At 37.5% G+C, this 18334-nt stretch overlaps 1 protein-coding gene across 6 annotated transcripts in view; it reads left to right on the top strand.

The window, feature by feature from the left end:
• The window catches only part of STAG1 (stromal antigen 1), a 398006-nt gene that overhangs the window by 244030 nt on the left and 135642 nt on the right, over positions 1-18334 (top strand). For all 6 annotated transcript variants that reach the window (XM_050779584.1, XM_050779585.1, XM_050779588.1 and 3 more), the window contains 2 exons: positions 2322-2395; positions 17772-17895. In XM_050779584.1, the coding sequence (XP_050635541.1) occupies positions 2322-2395; positions 17772-17895 (198 nt within the window). The remainder of the gene's footprint in view (positions 1-2321; positions 2396-17771; positions 17896-18334) is intronic.

Here is an 18334-nt window from a genome sequence, read left to right as displayed (position 1 = left end):
AATGTGTGGAATATATATGACATTACTACTTTTTAAATCCTCTGTAAAAAAGTTTATGCATATATTTAATTAGGTTATTTGATGTCAGGGTTTCCAAGTGAAACTGGAGCGTTCATTGGTGATCATGTAAGTGCCGTCTGATGGCAGAAAGGAATCATAGAACATGTCTGTTTTTGAAAGAAGTTGGTCTGGGAGTTAGGCAACTCAAAAAAGTTATAAGGCTATAGGCTCAAAAAGTATGATAAATACTAAAGTCAGAACTGGGAGCCAGCAAAGCTACATTTCCAGGAAAAAACCAAAGGCTGCATACTAGCTGATGTATAAGGCACTCCTGTGAATACGATTTTTCCCAGTTTTATAGTGACTCCTGTGAATAAGATTGGTCTCAGTTTTACAATGACATTTTCATATATGTGTTAAAAATGATTTTATACTTTTTTTTTTTTGAGTTGGTGTTTCGCTCTTCTTGCCCAGGCTGGAGTGCCATGGTGCGATCTTGACTCACTGCAACCTCCGCCTCCCCAAAAGCGATTCTCCTGCCTCAGCCTCCCAAGTAGCTGGGAGTACAGACATGCGCCACCACACCTGGCTAATTTTGTATTTTCAGTAGAGATGGGGTTTCTCCATGTGTTGGTCAGGCTGGTCTCAAACTCCCAGCCTCAGGTGATCCGTCCACCTCGGCCTCCCAAAGTGCTGAGATTACAGGTGTGAGCCACCATGCCTGGCCTGTACTGGGTTTTTAATAGGAAACATTTTTATTTATCCAATACTACATAAAATCTTAGATCTGCACTATTAGTCTATCTTATAACTTGAAAAAAGATCACATTACTGCAAGGGAATTATGTATGAATAATAACAATGGGTTCATAACAGGCAAGAAAAAGCAACACTGTTTTGATTAAATTATTAGCCATACTCTATTAGTTTGATAGGGCTGCTATGACAAAGTACCACAAACTGAATGACTTAAAAAAATAATATTATCTCGCAGGTTTGCAGGCTAGAATTCCAAGATCAAGGTGTTGGCAGGGCCATGGAAGGTGTTAGGAAGGATGTGTTCCAGGCTTCTCTCCTAGTGTCTGGTAGTTGCTTGGCTGGTGGCAGCATAATTCCAATCTTTGCATGACATTCTTCCTGTGTGTATGTCCGTCTCCAAATTTATTCTTTAGGACATCAGTCGTATTGGATTAGGGTCCTACCCTACTCCAGTATGGCCCCATCTTAATGAATTAAATCTGCCACAGTCCTCTTTCCTAATTTCACATTCTGAGGTACTCGGGGTTAGAATTTCAACTTACAAATTTTTAAGGAACGTAGTTTAACCCTTCACACATACCGTACTTGAAATATTATAGAAGTAAGTACTAGAGCTGGGCTTTCGTAAGTACTGCTGACTCAGAAATATATGCCTCTTATAAAATAATTAGTTTTTATATGATAAATGCAATAAAAGTAATTTTTAACACTTGGAGGAAGTTGCAGAAATTTGAATGATTTGCTATAAAAGTATTCCCAAAATTATTTTGGTAAAGCCTGAAACAAAGCATACAGCAAAAGAATAAATCTGAGGGAATTTTATTGTCACATTCATGTCATGTATGTAGTAAAAGCAAATATTTCACTGAATATTACTATACAGTAAATTATAGAATAAATTAGAATAATAAATACCACCTTGAATGCAATTCAATGCTGTTGTTGTTTTTGAGTAATAATAAACACAAACTTTAACTCTGGTCAGTTTTGTTGCCTGAAATTCATATCTTTGCCATAGATATTTTTAATTTTGTTACTGTACTTCACCATAAGTAGCCAGGATCCTTTTTATCTTCTGTTATACCTCTTATTTTGGGAACGTGACCTGCTCTCTGTTACAGGCTAGTGAGATGCAGAGTAATGTTTAGATACATTAGATGGAGTAGGAAGTTTCTTTTACAACATCAAATATGTTAATTAGGGATGTTTCTTCAACCAAGAAAGGCAAAACCAAGCCCAGGGACCTGATTTGGACAGAAGAGGTCTAGGCAGATGATATTTCAGAGATAGGAATCTGACCACACTTAGCTATGCCACCACTCCTTGTTTGTCATTGTGAAGTTTGTGTCTAGAGACAGACAGTGGAAAGTTCTAAAACCAATATGATATAAATGTATAGGAATAATGGAAATATACTGGTAATTCACACATCTGTCGTACAAGTGAGAAAAAGGGTTGAAAACTACCCAGAATGAGAATAACCAGGATTTAAAAACAATTGGAACTGTTCCTTCCAAATAAAATGACCAATATTTCAATTTATATATATTTTTTCATTTCAGCTACAAGAAAATCAGGATGAAATCGAAAATATGATGAACTCTATTTTTAAGGGTATATTTGTTCATAGATACCGGTAAGAGATTTTAAAAATAATTTTGAAGGCTTTTCAATTAAACATTTATTGATTTTTGTGTGTGTGTGTGTGTGGCCCAGGCTAACTATAAAACTCACTAATTATGACTTGTGTTTTGTTTTCTGCAAAACAACTTTGGCTGTCAGTGTCACACTACAACTATAGAAGAAATTGTATGACTGCTGCCATACTGCTGTTATACTCTTCCAAATTCAGAACATAGGCCGTTGGAAGTAGCTTATGTACTTGGATTTATACTGATGGAATATTAATTAATAGAATCATAAACTAATATGGCTTTAATAAGATATTCTTGTTTTCACATTTAAAAAATTAAATGCCCTACTTTCTTGCTCTGTGGTACTCATTTTGTTCCATGTGCAAATTAATAATTTAAAAAAAAAAAAAACCTATGTGAAGCTGGGTGAAAAGAGGACAGAGAAGGGCACCCCCTGCAGTTAATGCAACAACTATATCTTCATTCTTGTTTCCTTTCAGATAAACACATTGAAATAAAAGCTGTTAGCAAAATATTTTTGTCATCCTCCATTGTGAATGATTTTAGTTTGTCTTTCTGTGAAGCCCAAGAACCTTAAAAACACTAACTATATTGTAAAAGAGCATATTTTACATTGAATGAATGAATCATATACATATCCTTGTTACCTTCTGTTGATTAGATGTGATGTAAGTAGACAGACAATAAATAGAAGCACTGTTTTCATACCCATTTGAGAGTATATTTGGCTAATTAATATAGAGCGGTGGGATGTGGTGGCTCATCCCTGTAGTCCTAACACTTTGGGAGGCTAAGGTGGGGGGATCACTTGAGACCAGGAGTTCAAGACTACGTCTCTACAGAAAATTTAAAAATCAGCCAGTTGTGGTAGCGTGCACTTGTAGTCCCAGCTACTCGGGAGGCTGAGGTGGGAGGATTGCCTGAACCCAGGAGGTCAAGGCTGCAGTGAGCCTTGATTACACCACTGCACTCCAGCCTGAGTGACATAACAAGACCCTGTCTAAAACAAAACAAAGAAATACACACATACACAGCTGACCTTTGAACAACATGGGTTTGAACTGCAAGAATTGCCTGTAAACCATTTGTTTCCAACTAAACACGGATTGAAAATACAGTATTTGTGGGATATGAAACCTGTTTATGTGGAGGGCTAACTTCTTGAATATGCAGATTACTCAGAGACAACTGTAATATTTTTGAGTATGCATGGATTTTGCTATATGTGAGCAGCCCTAGAAGCAATCCCTGTGTATACCAAGGGGCAGCTTTGTGTGTGTGTGTGTGTGTGTGTGTGTGTGTGTGTGTGTATCTGTTTGATAATTTATTTTAATGGAACTTAAACATTTTAATCGAAAGAACAAAATGTTCTTTTGAAATAGGTCCAGGGCTTTTATGTTGAGTATGGATTGTCTGATTGGAGTTTTATGTCCGCTTTCTTGGACATACTGCGTGTATGACATGTTACTAATATATTTGTTTGTTTGTTTTTTTTTTTTTTTTTTTTTTTTTTGAGACGGAGTCTTGCTCTGTCGCCCAGGCTGGAGTGCAGTGGCCGGATCTCAGCTCACTGCAAGCTCCGCCTCCCGGGTTCACGCCATTCTCCTGCCTCAGCCTCCCGAGTAGCTGGGACTACAGGCGCCCGCCACCTCGCCCGGCTAGTTTTTTTTGTATTTTGTAGTAGAGACGGGGTTTCACCGTGTTAGCCAGGATGGTCTCGATCTCCTGACCTCGTGATCCGCCCATCTCGGCCTCCCAAAGTGCTGGGATTACAGGCTTGAGCCACCGCGCCCGGCCTAATATATTTGTTTTAAAAAGAACTAGAATTTCCGTATACCTGCAATGCAGTCTTTGTTTTTGTTTTTTGTTTTTTTTTTAACTGCAACGTTATGGAGGTATAATTCACAAAACAAACTACACATTTAAGTTCATAATTTGATGAATTTTTGACATACATACACCTGTGTATACATACCACCACCACAACCGAGATAATGAATCTCTCCATCGTCCTTAAGTAATTCACATGCCAAGTTTTCTAATGGCACTTCGTAACTCCTTTCTATCTCCCTTCCTGTATTCTGCCTTGCCATCATCCTCAAACAAGCATTGATGTGCTATCTGATTTGTTTACATTTTCTAGAATTTTATACAAATGGAATTATACGGTATATCTTGGGGGTTTTTGTGGGGGAGGGGAATCTGGCTTTTCTGAACAAAATCAGAGCTTTTTAATCATTGAATGTGTTGCTAGCTGTAATACACATTTTATTTATATTTATATATATATATATATATATATATATATATATATATATATATATATATTTTTTTTTTTTTTAAATAAGATGGAGTTTTGCTCTTGATGCCCGGGCTAGAGTGCAATGGTGTGATCTCGGCTCCCTGCAACCTCCATCTCCTGCCTCAGCCTACTGAGTAGCTGGGATTACAGGTGTGCACCACCACACCCAGCTAATTTTGTGGGTTTTTTTTTTTTTTAAAGATAGAGTCTCGCTCTGTCGTCCAGGCTAAAGTGCAGTGTCACGCAGTCTCTGCTCACTGCAAGCTCTGCCCCTTGGGTTCACACCATTCTCCTGCCTCAGCCTCCCGAGTTGCTGGGACTACAGGCACCTGCCACCACACCTGGCTAATTTTTTGTATTTTTAGTAGAGACAGAGTTTCACCATGTTAGCCAGGATGGTCTCGATCTCCTGACCCTGTGATCCACCTGCCTCGGCCTCCCAAAGTGCTGGGAGTATAGGCGCGAGGCACCGCACCTGGCCCTAATTTTGTATTTTTAATAGAGGCAGAGTTTCACCATGTTGTCAGGCTGGTCTTGAACCCCTGACCTCAAGAGATCCACCCACCTTGGCCTCCCAAAGTGCTGGGATTACAGACATGAGCCACCGTGCCATTCATGCCACCACACCCGGCTGGTATTCTTGATACAAGTTCATTAACAGATGTATAGCTTTTTTTCATTTTCTCAATGGTGACCTTTACAGAGCAAATGTTTTCAATTTGTATGGCCCAATTCGTGAGTTTTTCTTCTGTGGTCATGCTTTTGGTATCTGTGAACATTGCCTAACCCTAAGATATCTTCTGGGTTTTATTTTAGAAGTTTATTTCTATCTCTTCTATTAAGGCATATGAACCATTTTTAATTCAGTTTTTGTACATGATGTGATATAAGGGCAGAAGTGTACTTTTTGCATACAAATTTTCAGTTTTCCTAGCACCATTTAATGGCAAAGTATCCTTCCCCAATTGAATTACTGTGCCATCCCTCTTGAAGATGAATTGACCATAAAAACAAGGTTTTATTTTTGGATTTTCTGTATATCCTTACACTGATAACCAACTGCATTAAGTATGCTTTAGACGAGCTTTTAAAATTAGGTAGTGTAAGTTGTCTGTCTTTATTCTTCGTTTTCAAAAAATTTTTGACTAGTATAGATTCTTTGCATTTCTATATAAATCTTAGGATCAGCTTGTCGATTTTTGAACAAAAGTTTCTGAAATTATCATAGGGATTGTAATGACTCTGTAAACCAATTTGAAGAGAATTAACCTCTTAACAATATTTAATTTATTCCTTATCTTAAGGGGGAAACAATCAGACTTTGAAATTAGGCACGATGTTATCAACTGTAAGTTTTGTATAGATACCCTTTAGTAGGATGAGGAAATTTACTTCTAGTCTGATTTTTGGGTGTTTTTATCATGATGGATTGATATTTTTCTGTATCTTTTCTGTTTTGAATGAGGTGGTTATGCAGGTTTTTTCTTTTATTCTATTAATATGGTGTATTGTGTTCATTGATTTTCAGATATTATACCAACCTTGCATTTTGGGAGAAATTCCACATGGTCATGATATACAATCCTTTTTATATGCTGCTGGATTCAGTTTGCTAGTATTTTGTTAAGGATTTGTGCATTTACTTTCATAAGGAGTAACAGTGTCAATACTAGCCTTATAGAATACACTGGGAGCCGTTCTTCCTGCTCTGTTTTCTGAAAGAATTTATGAAGGATTGGTAATATTTCTATGTTGGTAGAATTCAGCAGAGAAGCCCCTTGATCCCAGGCTTTTCTTTGTGTAAAGAGTTTTAATTACTAATTCAATTTACTTTATGTATCCTGAATTTTTTTTTATTTTGTTTTGTTTTTTATCAATTTATTTTCTTGAGACAGAGTCTCTCTCTGTCACCCAGGCTAGAGTGCAGTGGCACAATCACAACTCCCTAGAGCCTCATTCTCCTGGGCTCGAGCAGTTCTCCTGCCTCAGCTCCCAAGTAGCTGGGACTGCAGGCAAACTCCACCATACCTGGCTAATTTTTTATTTTTTGTGGAAACTAGAGCTCTCTATTTTGCCCAGAATGGTTGAGAACTCTTGACCTCAAGCAGTCCTTGTGCCTCAGCCTCCCAAAATACTAGGATTATAGGTATGAGCCACTGTGCCCTGCACACTGCCAGATTTTTTGTTTTTGAGTCAGATTTGGTCATTTGTATTTCTCAGGCAATATGTCTATTTCATGCAAATTGTAAATTTAATGGCATAATATTATAATATTTTGTAGTCATTTTAATTTTTGGGGGGTTGGCAGCCCCCTTATTTATTCTTGTGTGATTTGTGTCTTTTTTGTCTTTCTCCGTCTCACTATAAGTTTCAGTTTTGTTGATCTTTTCAAATAATAATGAACTTGTAGTTTTGTTGGCTTTCTCTTTTTTATTTCCTTGATTTATGTTTCAGTATTTATTATTTCTTTCTGTCTGGTTGCTTTGGTTTTAATTTGCTTTTTTTTTTTTTTGAGACAGGATCTTGCTCTGTTGTCCAAGCTGGAGTGCAGTGTCATGGTCATTGCTCACTGCAGCCTTGACCTCCTGGGCTCAAGCAGTACTCCCGCCTCAGCCCCCTGAGTAGTTGGGACTACAAGCACACATCACTATGCCTGGCTAATTTTTGTTATTTTTGTAGAGTCAGGGTTTGGCCCTGTTGTCCAGGCTGGTCTTCAACTCCTGGACTCAAGTGATCCACCTGCCTCAGCCTCCCAAAGTGATGGGATTACAGGTGTGAGCCATCCTTTGCTAATCTTTTCATTTTGGTTTGGTTTGGTTTTTTTGAGACAGGGTTTTACTCTGTCACCCAGGTGTGAGTGCAGTGGCACAGTCAGAGCTCACTTCAGGCTCAACGTCCTGGGCTCAGGCGATCTTCCCACCTCAGCCTCCTGAGTAGCTGGGACTATAAGCACACGCTACCATACCTGGTTAGTTTTTTGTATTTTTAGTGGAGGCAAGTTTTCACCATGTTGCCCAAGCTGGTCTCAAATTCCTGGGCTCAAACTGTCCACCAGCCTCAGCCTCCCAAAGTGCTGTGATTAGGCGTTAACTATCATTCCTGGCCTAATTATTTCTTAAGTTGAAAACTAAGATTATTCATTTTATATCCTTCCTCCTTTCTGAACTCCCCTTATTAGCTCTAAATATTCCACAAAGCACTACTGTAGCCTAGCTTCATTTTCTTGTCCTTCCTTTGTGCTGTTATTGTCGTGTATATTTTGTCTACATTAGTTACTAACCCACCTGTACTTCATTTTTTCAGTGTTCAGTCATCTCTTAACAAAATTAAGAGAAGAAAATACACTTACTGTCTTCTAATTTACTTTCTTGTTAACATTTTTGATGTTCTTCATTTTTTCCTGTGGAATTTAGTTATTGTATCGTGTTATTTCCTTTCAGTTTGAAGGACTTCATTTTGTGTCCCTTGTAAGGTAAATTTTCCCCTGCTTAAACTGTTAAATGGCATTTATATATCTGGGGGCAGTCTTAGGGCTCACCTTATGTTTTCCCCCCTCAGAGATTACCGTTCTACTCTGATAATCCAACATCTAAAAATCATTTTGTGCAATTTGGTTTTTGTTTTCATTTACTTTTTTCAGGTGAGAGCATAAATTCTGTCTATCTTGGCTCTGTCATGCAGTCTTGAATTCAGAATCCATATTTTTTGATTTTCTGTCAGTCTGTAACACCAGTGTTTATTTTAATGACTCACCTTTGTTGAGTCTTGACAAAGCTTTCAACCTATTATCCTTGTAGAAACAACAATTATTTAATTTCTTACTGTTACAGTGTTGATTTGCATTTTATTTAATCAGACCTTGCATAAACTGGTATTGGATCTGTCACAGCCTGACTCCACTATTCAAAACTAGAATACAAGTGTAGTTGAGAATGTGACCTACTTAGCAAAAGTGATCAGCATGCCATGGATACTAATCATTAATTTCCATAAGTATCACTCAGTCTACATTGTTGATTAAAAGGAGATATTACTGCACGTACTGGAAGTAGTAGGTACTATGCAGAGATGGCACTTTAAGTTACCACTTTGTGTCCCATTTACCGCCATCCACTTCCAACAAATTTGATTTTTTTGTTTTTTTGTTTTGTTTTGTTTTTGAGACAGAGTCTTGCTCTGTCGCCTAGGCTGGAGTGCAGTGGTGTGATCTTGGCTGATTGCAGCGCCTGCCTCCTGGATTCAGGTGATTCTCCTGCTTCAGCCTCCTGAGTAGCTGGGATTACAGGTGTGCGCCACCTTCCTCAGCTAATTTTCTATTTTTAATAGAGACAGGGTTTCACCATGTTGGCCTGGCTGGTCTTGAACTCCTGTCCTCAGGTGATCTTTCTGCCTCGAGCTCCCAAAGTGCTGGGATTACAAGTGTGAGCCACCGCACCCAGCCAACAAATTGGATTTTAATCTGTATGCTGCTAGATCTAAGTAATCATTTACAGTAAGTATGGAGGCCAGAAGAATGTGTTTTCTGACTGAATCCTTGTGGTATTGCTTAAGTCTAGAATTTGGGAAACTGTACCTCAGACCAAATGATCAGTTTCTTCAACAAATAAATGACAAATAATAAGAACCAGGGGATGTAAAAACACAAAATACTGAATGTGAAAAACACTCACAAATTCATATTTAATAAACAGGATATATTTTAGAATGTTGAGGAGACAGTGAATTAGAATGTAGTACTGAGGAATTTACCCAGAGCACAGTAATAAAGGGATAAAAAGATATGGACGGACCTTTCTGATATGGGAAGGGTAGTGTCAGACACTTCGTCGGTCCTTTAAAAACAAGTTTCAGAAAACGAGAGAAACCCTTGATCGTGGTGGTGTGCACCTGTAGTACTAGCTACACAGGAGGATGAGATGGGAGGACTGCTTGAGCCCAGGAGTTCCAGGGTGCCGTGAGCTATGATCAAGCCACTGCACTCCAGTCTGAATGACAGAGCAAGACCCCATGTCTAAAAAAATAGATACATAGAAAGAAATGTATTAGAGAGAAGTAGTACTAATGAGTACAATGTTATAAAATTAAACAGAAACTTCAGATTAAAAAAACTTAATGAGTGCTGAGTATGTTAAGAAATATATTATACATCTAGACATACCATAGTGAAAATGAAAACCATTAAAGATGAAGGCAAAGTTATAAAAGCAACCAGAAAGACTGTTATTTCAGTGATGGTAAAAGAATAACCAAGTCATTAGACTGTAAGGACAAACTTAATCAGAGGACAGATTTAAGTACTTTTGAGAAGATGAAAAACAGATGTCTTTAAGACTAGTTGAGGCCGGGCGCGGTGGCTCAAGGCTGTAATCCCAGCACTTTGGGAGGCCGAGACGGGTGGATCACGAGGTCAGGAGATCGAGACCATCCTGGCTAACACGGTGAAACCCCGTCTCTACTAAAAAATACAAAAAAAAAACTAGCCGGGCGATGTGGCGGACGCCTGTAGTCCCAGCTACTCAGGAGGCTGAGGCAGGAGAATGGCGTGAACCCGGGAGGCGGAGCTTGCAGTGAGCTGAGATCCGGCCACTGCACTCCAGCCTGGGCGACAGAGCAAGACTCCATCTCAAAAAACAAAAAACAAAAACAAAACAAAACAAAACAAAAAACAAAAAAAGACTAGTTGAGTCTTTTCATTGTTTTATATTACAATGAAACCTTTCAGAATCATGCTTTCAGAGCAGTTCTTATACAATACCATAATAGGATTTATTCTGAACAAACTGTTATTCCATTATTTAAATCTTCTTCCTAATGTTTCATCTTTGATCTAATGTGGGGGTCAGGTTGCTAGTTAAAATGTAAATATTAAGTAGAGGATATTTTTCTTTGAAAGCTAATGTATCTTTGATGTTTGATTTTTAATTTTATTAAAGCCTAAAATTTTGCTAATAGTAAAATATTAAGGTGTAATGCAGGGTAACAGATAGCCATATCACCTTCTCTGTGTGAGACTCTTAGTGATGCAGTGTCTTTTTGTGTACTTTGCCACTGTTTTTACTTATTATTAAGCAACAAAAATGAGATGAAAAATAGTTTTACAAACTTGCTGCATTTTCAATACATCTAAAATAGCTCTAGCAATCAGGTGCGGTAGCTTACACCTGTAATCCCAGCACTTTGGGAGGATCACTTGAGGTCAGGAGTTCGAGACCAGCCTGGCCAACATGGCAAAACCCTGTCTCTACTAATAATACAAAAAAACAGGGTGTGATGGTCCGTGCCTGTAATCCCAGCTACTCAGGAGGCTGAGGCAGGAGAATCGCTTGATCCTGGGAGGTGGAGGTTGCAGTGAGCCAAGATTGTGCCACTGCATTCCAGCCTGGGTGACGGTAGTGAGATTCCATCTCAAAAAATTAAATTAAATTAAATTAAATCTAAAATTAAATAACTCTAGTCAGCCTGAAATAATAAATGAAATATTTGTATTTAATTTGTAAACAAGACAGTTTCAGCTCTTCAGGTTTACACTTACACCTTACTACCTTTCAAAAGCCTTCCTTGACCACCTTCTCTCCTCTCCATTTTACATGCTTCTGTGTTTTCTGTAACACTACTTACTAACATTCAGCACTCACTAAGGTAGTATTTATTTTAATCATCTTATTGTAAGTTAGGATCTCTGTTCTCAAGTTCTTAGTCTAAAAGGAAACAGTATGACTTTTCTGTAATTCTTTCAGCTATTTCTTTCTCACTAGGCTATTTCATACCAAAAAATTCTCTATAATTGCTCTATTTTGGAAAATGTGATTTTTTTTTTCCTCCCAGCCTGATCTTAGTGTTAAAATTGGTTGAGACCTGAATTCACTGGGTGCTGCAATTTGGATAGTGTGCCTTTTTTGGCCCATAATTATTTCTCCCTCCGGAGCTCTCATGAGATTCCTTGTACATGAGCATTAATTGTGAGTGTCAGAATATCCATATTAGCTAAGCATTGTTTTTGAAATTTGTATTATAGTCATTTTAATTTAGTCTGCATCCTTACTGGAAAAGCATCCATAAGGGTAGTACAAGAAACACTTAATTAAAATTCACTGGAGTTCAACTTCATTTTGTTATACGCAGAAAATAATTAAACTTCCATCTGCTGAGAAAGTAATCCAATGAAAACTTAAGTCTAGATACCAAATTAAAGGGTTATGTTCTCCCCAAAAGGATACATTGTAATGATCAGTATTAGGTAAGTTTTTCATAGAAGCAAACATGATCATTCTTTTATGTTGTAAAATAATACAAAATACAATATAAAATGCAATAATACAAAATACAAAATAATACAACAAGCATATGCTGTAAAAAAATACAACAAAGGATTAATAGAATTGCACCTGAATTATTCTTTTATAGTTCCTTTTCTTTCTTTGAGTTTTCAAGTAAAGCCTTCATGTTTAGTTTTTCATTTCAAGGCCTAAATGCTAGGATGTTGTAAAAATTAGTCTGTCTTTTGATTGTCTTTATTCCTTTCCTCTTACTATTTTTTACACCTCTGCATTACTCTTTGCTTTGGATGCTCCCAAATGCCTCAGTTAGACATCTTTCTTAAATAGGGTGAGGCTATTGGAAACAGAGATTAGTTGTTTAAAAATAAATTTAATATGAAAACATAAAAATTGGAGGATTCTTATGTATGAGGAAATATGTTTATGTCAAAAGATATATTGTAATCAAATCAGGGATATTTAGAATTATACTGCACTTTTATTTTATACTGCATCTCCTTGAATATACTATTAGTTCCTGGAGAGCAAGAAAGCAAATGTTGAGTAATAATAGCAATCACAGAACTGAGACTTCACTAGAGCGTGAAAGAATAATCAGTGTAGGTAATCAGAGTAGAATTCAGGGTATTGTAGACATAGGGATAACCACAAACGTGTAGGTGCTGATGCACTTGAGCTATTTGGACTAAAGAACTAATTCTATAAGTTGATTGGTTATGATTATATTTGTAAGAGCCTTTAATAATAATGAAAACTAAAAATTTTAATTATCTTTTGCCGTGTAACAAATTACTCCCAAACTTGGTGGTGTCAAACATTTATCTCAGGCTGGGGGCAGTGGCTCACGCCTGTAATCCCAGCCGTGTGGGAGGCCGAGGTGGTTGTATCACCTGAGGTCAGGAGTTCGAGACCCGCCTGGCTAACATGACGTAACCCTGTCTCTATTGAAAATACAAAAATTAGCCAGATGCAGTGGTGCATGCCTATAGTCCCAGCTACTCGGGAGGCTGAGGCAGGAGAATCACTTGAACCCAGGAGGTGGAGGTTGCAGTGAGCCGAGATCACGCCACTGCACTCCAGTCTGAGTGACAGAGTGAGACTCTGTCTCAAAAAACAAAAAACATTTATCTCATAATTTCTATGGGTCAGGAATTTGGGAGTAGCCCAGCTAGCTGGTTCTAGCTTAGATCTCTCATAAGATTACAATCAAAGCATCCTCCAGGTCGTCTGAGGACTTGGCTGGGGTTGTAGGTTCTGCTTCCACAATGGCTGACTTACATGGCTGATGGCAGAAAGCTCTAGTTACTCATCACATGGAGCTTTCCATAGAGCACCTTGAATGGCATCAAGACATAGCCGGTGGCTTCCCCAGAGAGAGTGATCACAGAGAGAACAAAACAGTCTCTTAGCCTCAGGAGTCAGAATTCTTCATTTCTACTACATTATATTCACCACAGATACTTTACGTAGTATACCTACACTCAAGAAAAGGGGAATGAAAGGAGCAAAGAATTTATGGACATCCTTCAAAACTACCACAAGAGTTGTAATTTTACTGTGTCGTATGTGATTATTCACGTGTATATATTATGTATTATGATCTATCAGGGTGGTGTCAGCAGTCAAAGTGGATTGGAGCACTAGAACCCAAAGAGGAGACAAGTCATCTAGGGAGTTTTTCTAGCTACAGAATAGGCTCTCTGGCCACACATTGTCAAATTGCAAATCTAGAAAAGGATATTTACATTTTTAAAGTTAAGATGAGAAGGATTGGACTGGCATCTGAAGTAGACAAGGACTGGGATTCCTAGAAAACATGTGGTATGAAAATACTGGCAATGTGAAACCAACCCAAATGTCCATCAGTGAGAGACTAGATAAAGCAAATGTGGTACATATAGTTCATGGAATATGATGCAGCTGTAAAAAGGAGTGAGATCATGTTCTTTCCAAGGACATGGATGAAGCTAGAAGCCATTATCCTCAGCAAACTAACACAGGAACAGAAAACCAAACACCATATGTTTTCACTCTTAAGTGGGAGCTGAACATTGAGAACACATGGACACACTCAGGGGAACAGCACACACCAGGGCCTGTTGGGAGTTGGGGGTGAGGGGAGGGAACTTAGAAGATGGGTCAGTAGGTGCAGCAAACCACCATGGCACATGTGTACCTGTGTAACAAACCTGCACGTTCTGCACTTGTAACCTGCTTTTTTTTTTTTTTTTTTTTAGCAGAAATTTAAAAGAAAAAATTCGGCATTGCATATAGAGAACCTGTGTTCTGAGAACATAAGCTGTTCAGTAGTCTAGTCGGTGAAACAACAAAGACATTAGAAATTAGGCATAGATGTAGAGATGGGTGTGAAAAATGTTTTGAACAGGATTTCCCTGCTGAAGATGTAAAGATAAGACTTGATGTTCTCTAGCCTGTTGCAAACAGTCATTCATAATCTCCGTATTAGTGGTAATTCTAAGAATTAACCTAACTCTAAGAGTTAGATGGAAAAGTTAGATGGAAGAATGATTTCACTGTGTGTATGTGCAGTTACCATACTCGATAGTCACTAAGTTTTAATCAGCATGCTGTGCCTATTGATTTTGTCCTCATCCTGCTTCCATGAAATTGTGTAATAAGACTTAGCCTGGTTTTTATAGAATTGACTTTTACAAGGGTAGTATAGCAGAGGAAAAATGTAATGGATCCTTGGAGGAAATACTACTTGGTAGGACTGAAAGAGCTAAACTGATATGATTTGGGTGTTTTATAGATATATTTTATAGTTGTTTTGATTTTTGAGGGGAGTTTTATTTTTGCTACTGTTAACTTGTTTTTGTTTGGACATCCCAATAGAAAACAAAGTGTACAAAGCTGTAGCTCAGAGATGGAAATTTTTAAATAGTAGGATAATACCAAGTGTCAGGCAAGGATATGAAACACTGATTTAGACATTTTTAAATATCTAATAAAGTTGAAGATGTGCATTGCTTCTCACCCAGTAATTTCACTTGTAGGTATCAAAACAGTGTCTCACAGATGTTGACTATGTCCTACATTAGGTACACAGTAGCTTCAAGAAAGAATACTTACTTGCCTACTACATGTGGAGCATTTTGGTATTTTCTGTCCCATATACTTTTATGTGTTTGTTGCCACTCACTGAATCAATTTTATAATGTGCTAATGGGTCCCAATGCAGTATTTTAAAAACACTGCTCTAGGGAAACTCCCTTCACAGGGAGAAGCATACAAGAATATTCACGGAATCATTGTTAGTAAAAGCAAAACCTTGGAAACAACTTAAATTTCTATTAGTAAGATAATATATAATTTATAATATGTTTATAGAAAGAAAGAGTGGACATTGGCTAAAATTAAAACATCAGAGCTTTATAAACCAGTATGCATAAATTGCAGAATATGATTTGTGAAAAAAGCAAGTTGGAGAAGGATGCCTACAGGATAATATTTATGTAAAACAATACATATGACATTAAACAGAGATAGAATTGATATTCACTGAATCAAGGGCGGTCATTTACTCTTGGGAAGGGAGATGTATCAGAGGTATATAGGAATTTTTAACTGTATTACATTTCTTAGCTGAGCAGTGGATATGCAGTTATTCATTATATTGTTCTCTGTGCCTTGTTTTATGTCTGAAATTTTTTGTCTGAAAAAAGAAATATTCTTGTCCCACACGTGTTCAATATTATGTAGGTCTAGGAACACCTCACAGTTTATAGTAGAGCTGCTTTTTTTTTTTTTTTTTTTTTTTTTTTTTTGGAGACAGAATCTCGCTCTGTCACCCAGGCTGGAGTGCAGTGGCATGATCTCAGCTCACTGCAGCCTCCGCCTCCCGGGATTCAAATGATTCTCCTGCCTCAGCCTCCCAAGTAGCTGGGACTACAGGGGCGCACCACCATGCCAGCTAATTTTTTGTATTTTTAGTAGAAACAGAGTTTCACCATATTAGCCAGGATGGTCTCGATCTCGTGACCCGCCCACCTCAGCCTCCCAAAGTGCTGGGATTACAGGCGTGAGCCACTGTGCCTGGCCAGTAGAGCTGCTTTTTACACTATATTCATTATAAATGTCTAGATTGATGAAACTAAAGTGAAAGATTATAATAGCCAACATTTAATGGAAGGATTAATGGATGCCAAGTACAATTCTAAATCTTTTATTTGTATTAAGTGATTTTATTTTCGTAGTAACTGTGAGCTAGGTGGTACTATTACAACTATTTTAGAGATGAGGAAACCTAAGAAAAAGGGAATTGCCCAAGGTCACACAGCTAGTAAATAGCAGAACCAGGATTTGAACTCAGGATGTTTTTCTCCAGAGCCTGTACTTTTAGCTACTATGTTATACAACCTCTCCATGAGAAAGAGATACTATCAAAAAATGTAGGAAAACTAAAGGTTGTAATTGGCAGTATGGCTTGGGGAGAGAATGTTTTCCCCATTTTTATCCTCAAGCAATGACAGGAGCCGAGAGAGAACTGAGACTTAGAGCAAGGAATTTTATCACCAAAGAGAAACTAAGAAAAGTGCCTTAATTATCATTAAAATTTTAGCTAAAATGATAGATTATTGACTTTTGTAAATTGGATAATTAAAAATTACTTAAAATTTTAACATTTGTGAATGGTAAATCAGAAACTTTGATGGTTGATCTACAAAAGAAAATTAGGATTTATGATATTATACTTACTATTTTCTTAAAGCTAAGGCAAATAACGTTGTGATGAAAGATTATAAAAATGTTAACATTGTATTTGTTTACAATTCACAGATATTAGAGTAAGAAAGTCATCCCAGGAGGGTTATATTGGATGCCTACTTATAGTGAGGTGAAAAGCCATCTAGGCAGTGAGCCAGAATTCTGACTTTCGGGGTTGTTCTGCCATAACTTCACAGTATTGCCACCAAGATGGTTACCATTGTGACTAGAGGTGGATTATTCTTCCCTGTGTCTCAGCCTAAAAAATAAATTACTACAGATGAAAGACCTGTGCCTTTAATAAAGTGGGCTTTTTCTTTTAATTCATTACATGTGTGCTAACTTATAAAGATTCCCGATTCTGGCTGGTCGCAGTGGCTCATGCCTGTAATTCCAGCACTTTGGGAGACCAAGGTGGGTGGATCACTTGAGGTCAGGAGTTCGAGACCACCCTGGTCAATATGATGAAACCCCATCTCTACTAAAACTACAAAAATTACCCAGGTGGGGTGGCTTGCACCTGTAGTCCCAGCTACTTGGGAGGCTGAGGCAGGAGAATCACTTCAACCTGGGAGGCAGAAGTTGCAGTGAGCCAAAATCATGTCACTGCACTCCAGCCTGGGCAACAGAGCGAGACTCCATTTAATAATATTTTTTTTAAAAAAAAGATTAACAGTTCTTTTGAGAAACATTATTCTGTACTTGGATGTTTTTACTCTGATTTTCTTAGAAAGTTTAACATGTTTCTTGGCTCTAATAGTTGTGAGGCTCTCAGAAAGCTCCAAATGTCATTGTCTAGCCCAGTGAAAACAGTAATTGGGCCAAAATAGTTTCATAGAAGCTTTTTTCCCCAGTTTGGTATTAGTAGTGTTTATTTTATAGAAAACATGAAAAACAGAAGATACTTAAGTTGGAGGCCATTCAGATTGCAAATATATACAAACAGCATTAGAAATATTTATTGCTTATGGAAAGTGAGTATGAATGCATTCTAGCTTTGTATATTAATTCGAGATTGTCTTATTTCTCTCTCTCTCTCTCCCTCTCTAGTGATGCTATAGCTGAAATTAGAGCCATTTGTATTGAAGAAATTGGAGTGTGGATGAAAATGTATAGTGATGCCTTCCTAAATGACAGTTACCTAAAATATGTTGGCTGGACTCTTCATGACAGGGTAAGTTACTCTGTTCTAACTTTGATGGAAGTTATGCTTGTCTCAGTACTAAAATGCTAGGAATCAAATTGACAGCAGTTGATTTTTCAGGAGTTGTAATCATATGGAAATTTTATGATGATGCAGCTGAATAACTATTTACTTGATGATTCTGATGAAACTTGAAGCATTTGCCCACAGGTGAAGACCCTATCTTATTTAGTTACAATATTGCCTTGAACCAAGTTTGACAACCTGGTATATATCAAGTTTTCGGAGAAAGAAAATCGTTATATTCTTTTTCTAATTCAGAATCAAAGGAGAATTCTTTTTTTCTTAATATATAAAAACCAGGCTTTTTTTTTTTTTTTTTAATTTTCTAGGACCATATCATAGTAGAGTGCTTTATCAGACTTGAATAGATTTGTTGGATTTTAGAGTATTTGATCTAAAAATCTAA

Source organism: Macaca thibetana, chromosome 2, assembly GCF_024542745.1.
Source record: "Macaca thibetana thibetana isolate TM-01 chromosome 2, ASM2454274v1, whole genome shotgun sequence".
NCBI classification, from domain to species: domain Eukaryota; kingdom Metazoa; phylum Chordata; class Mammalia; order Primates; family Cercopithecidae; genus Macaca; species Macaca thibetana.
This window is presented reverse-complemented; position numbering and strand designations above follow the sequence as displayed.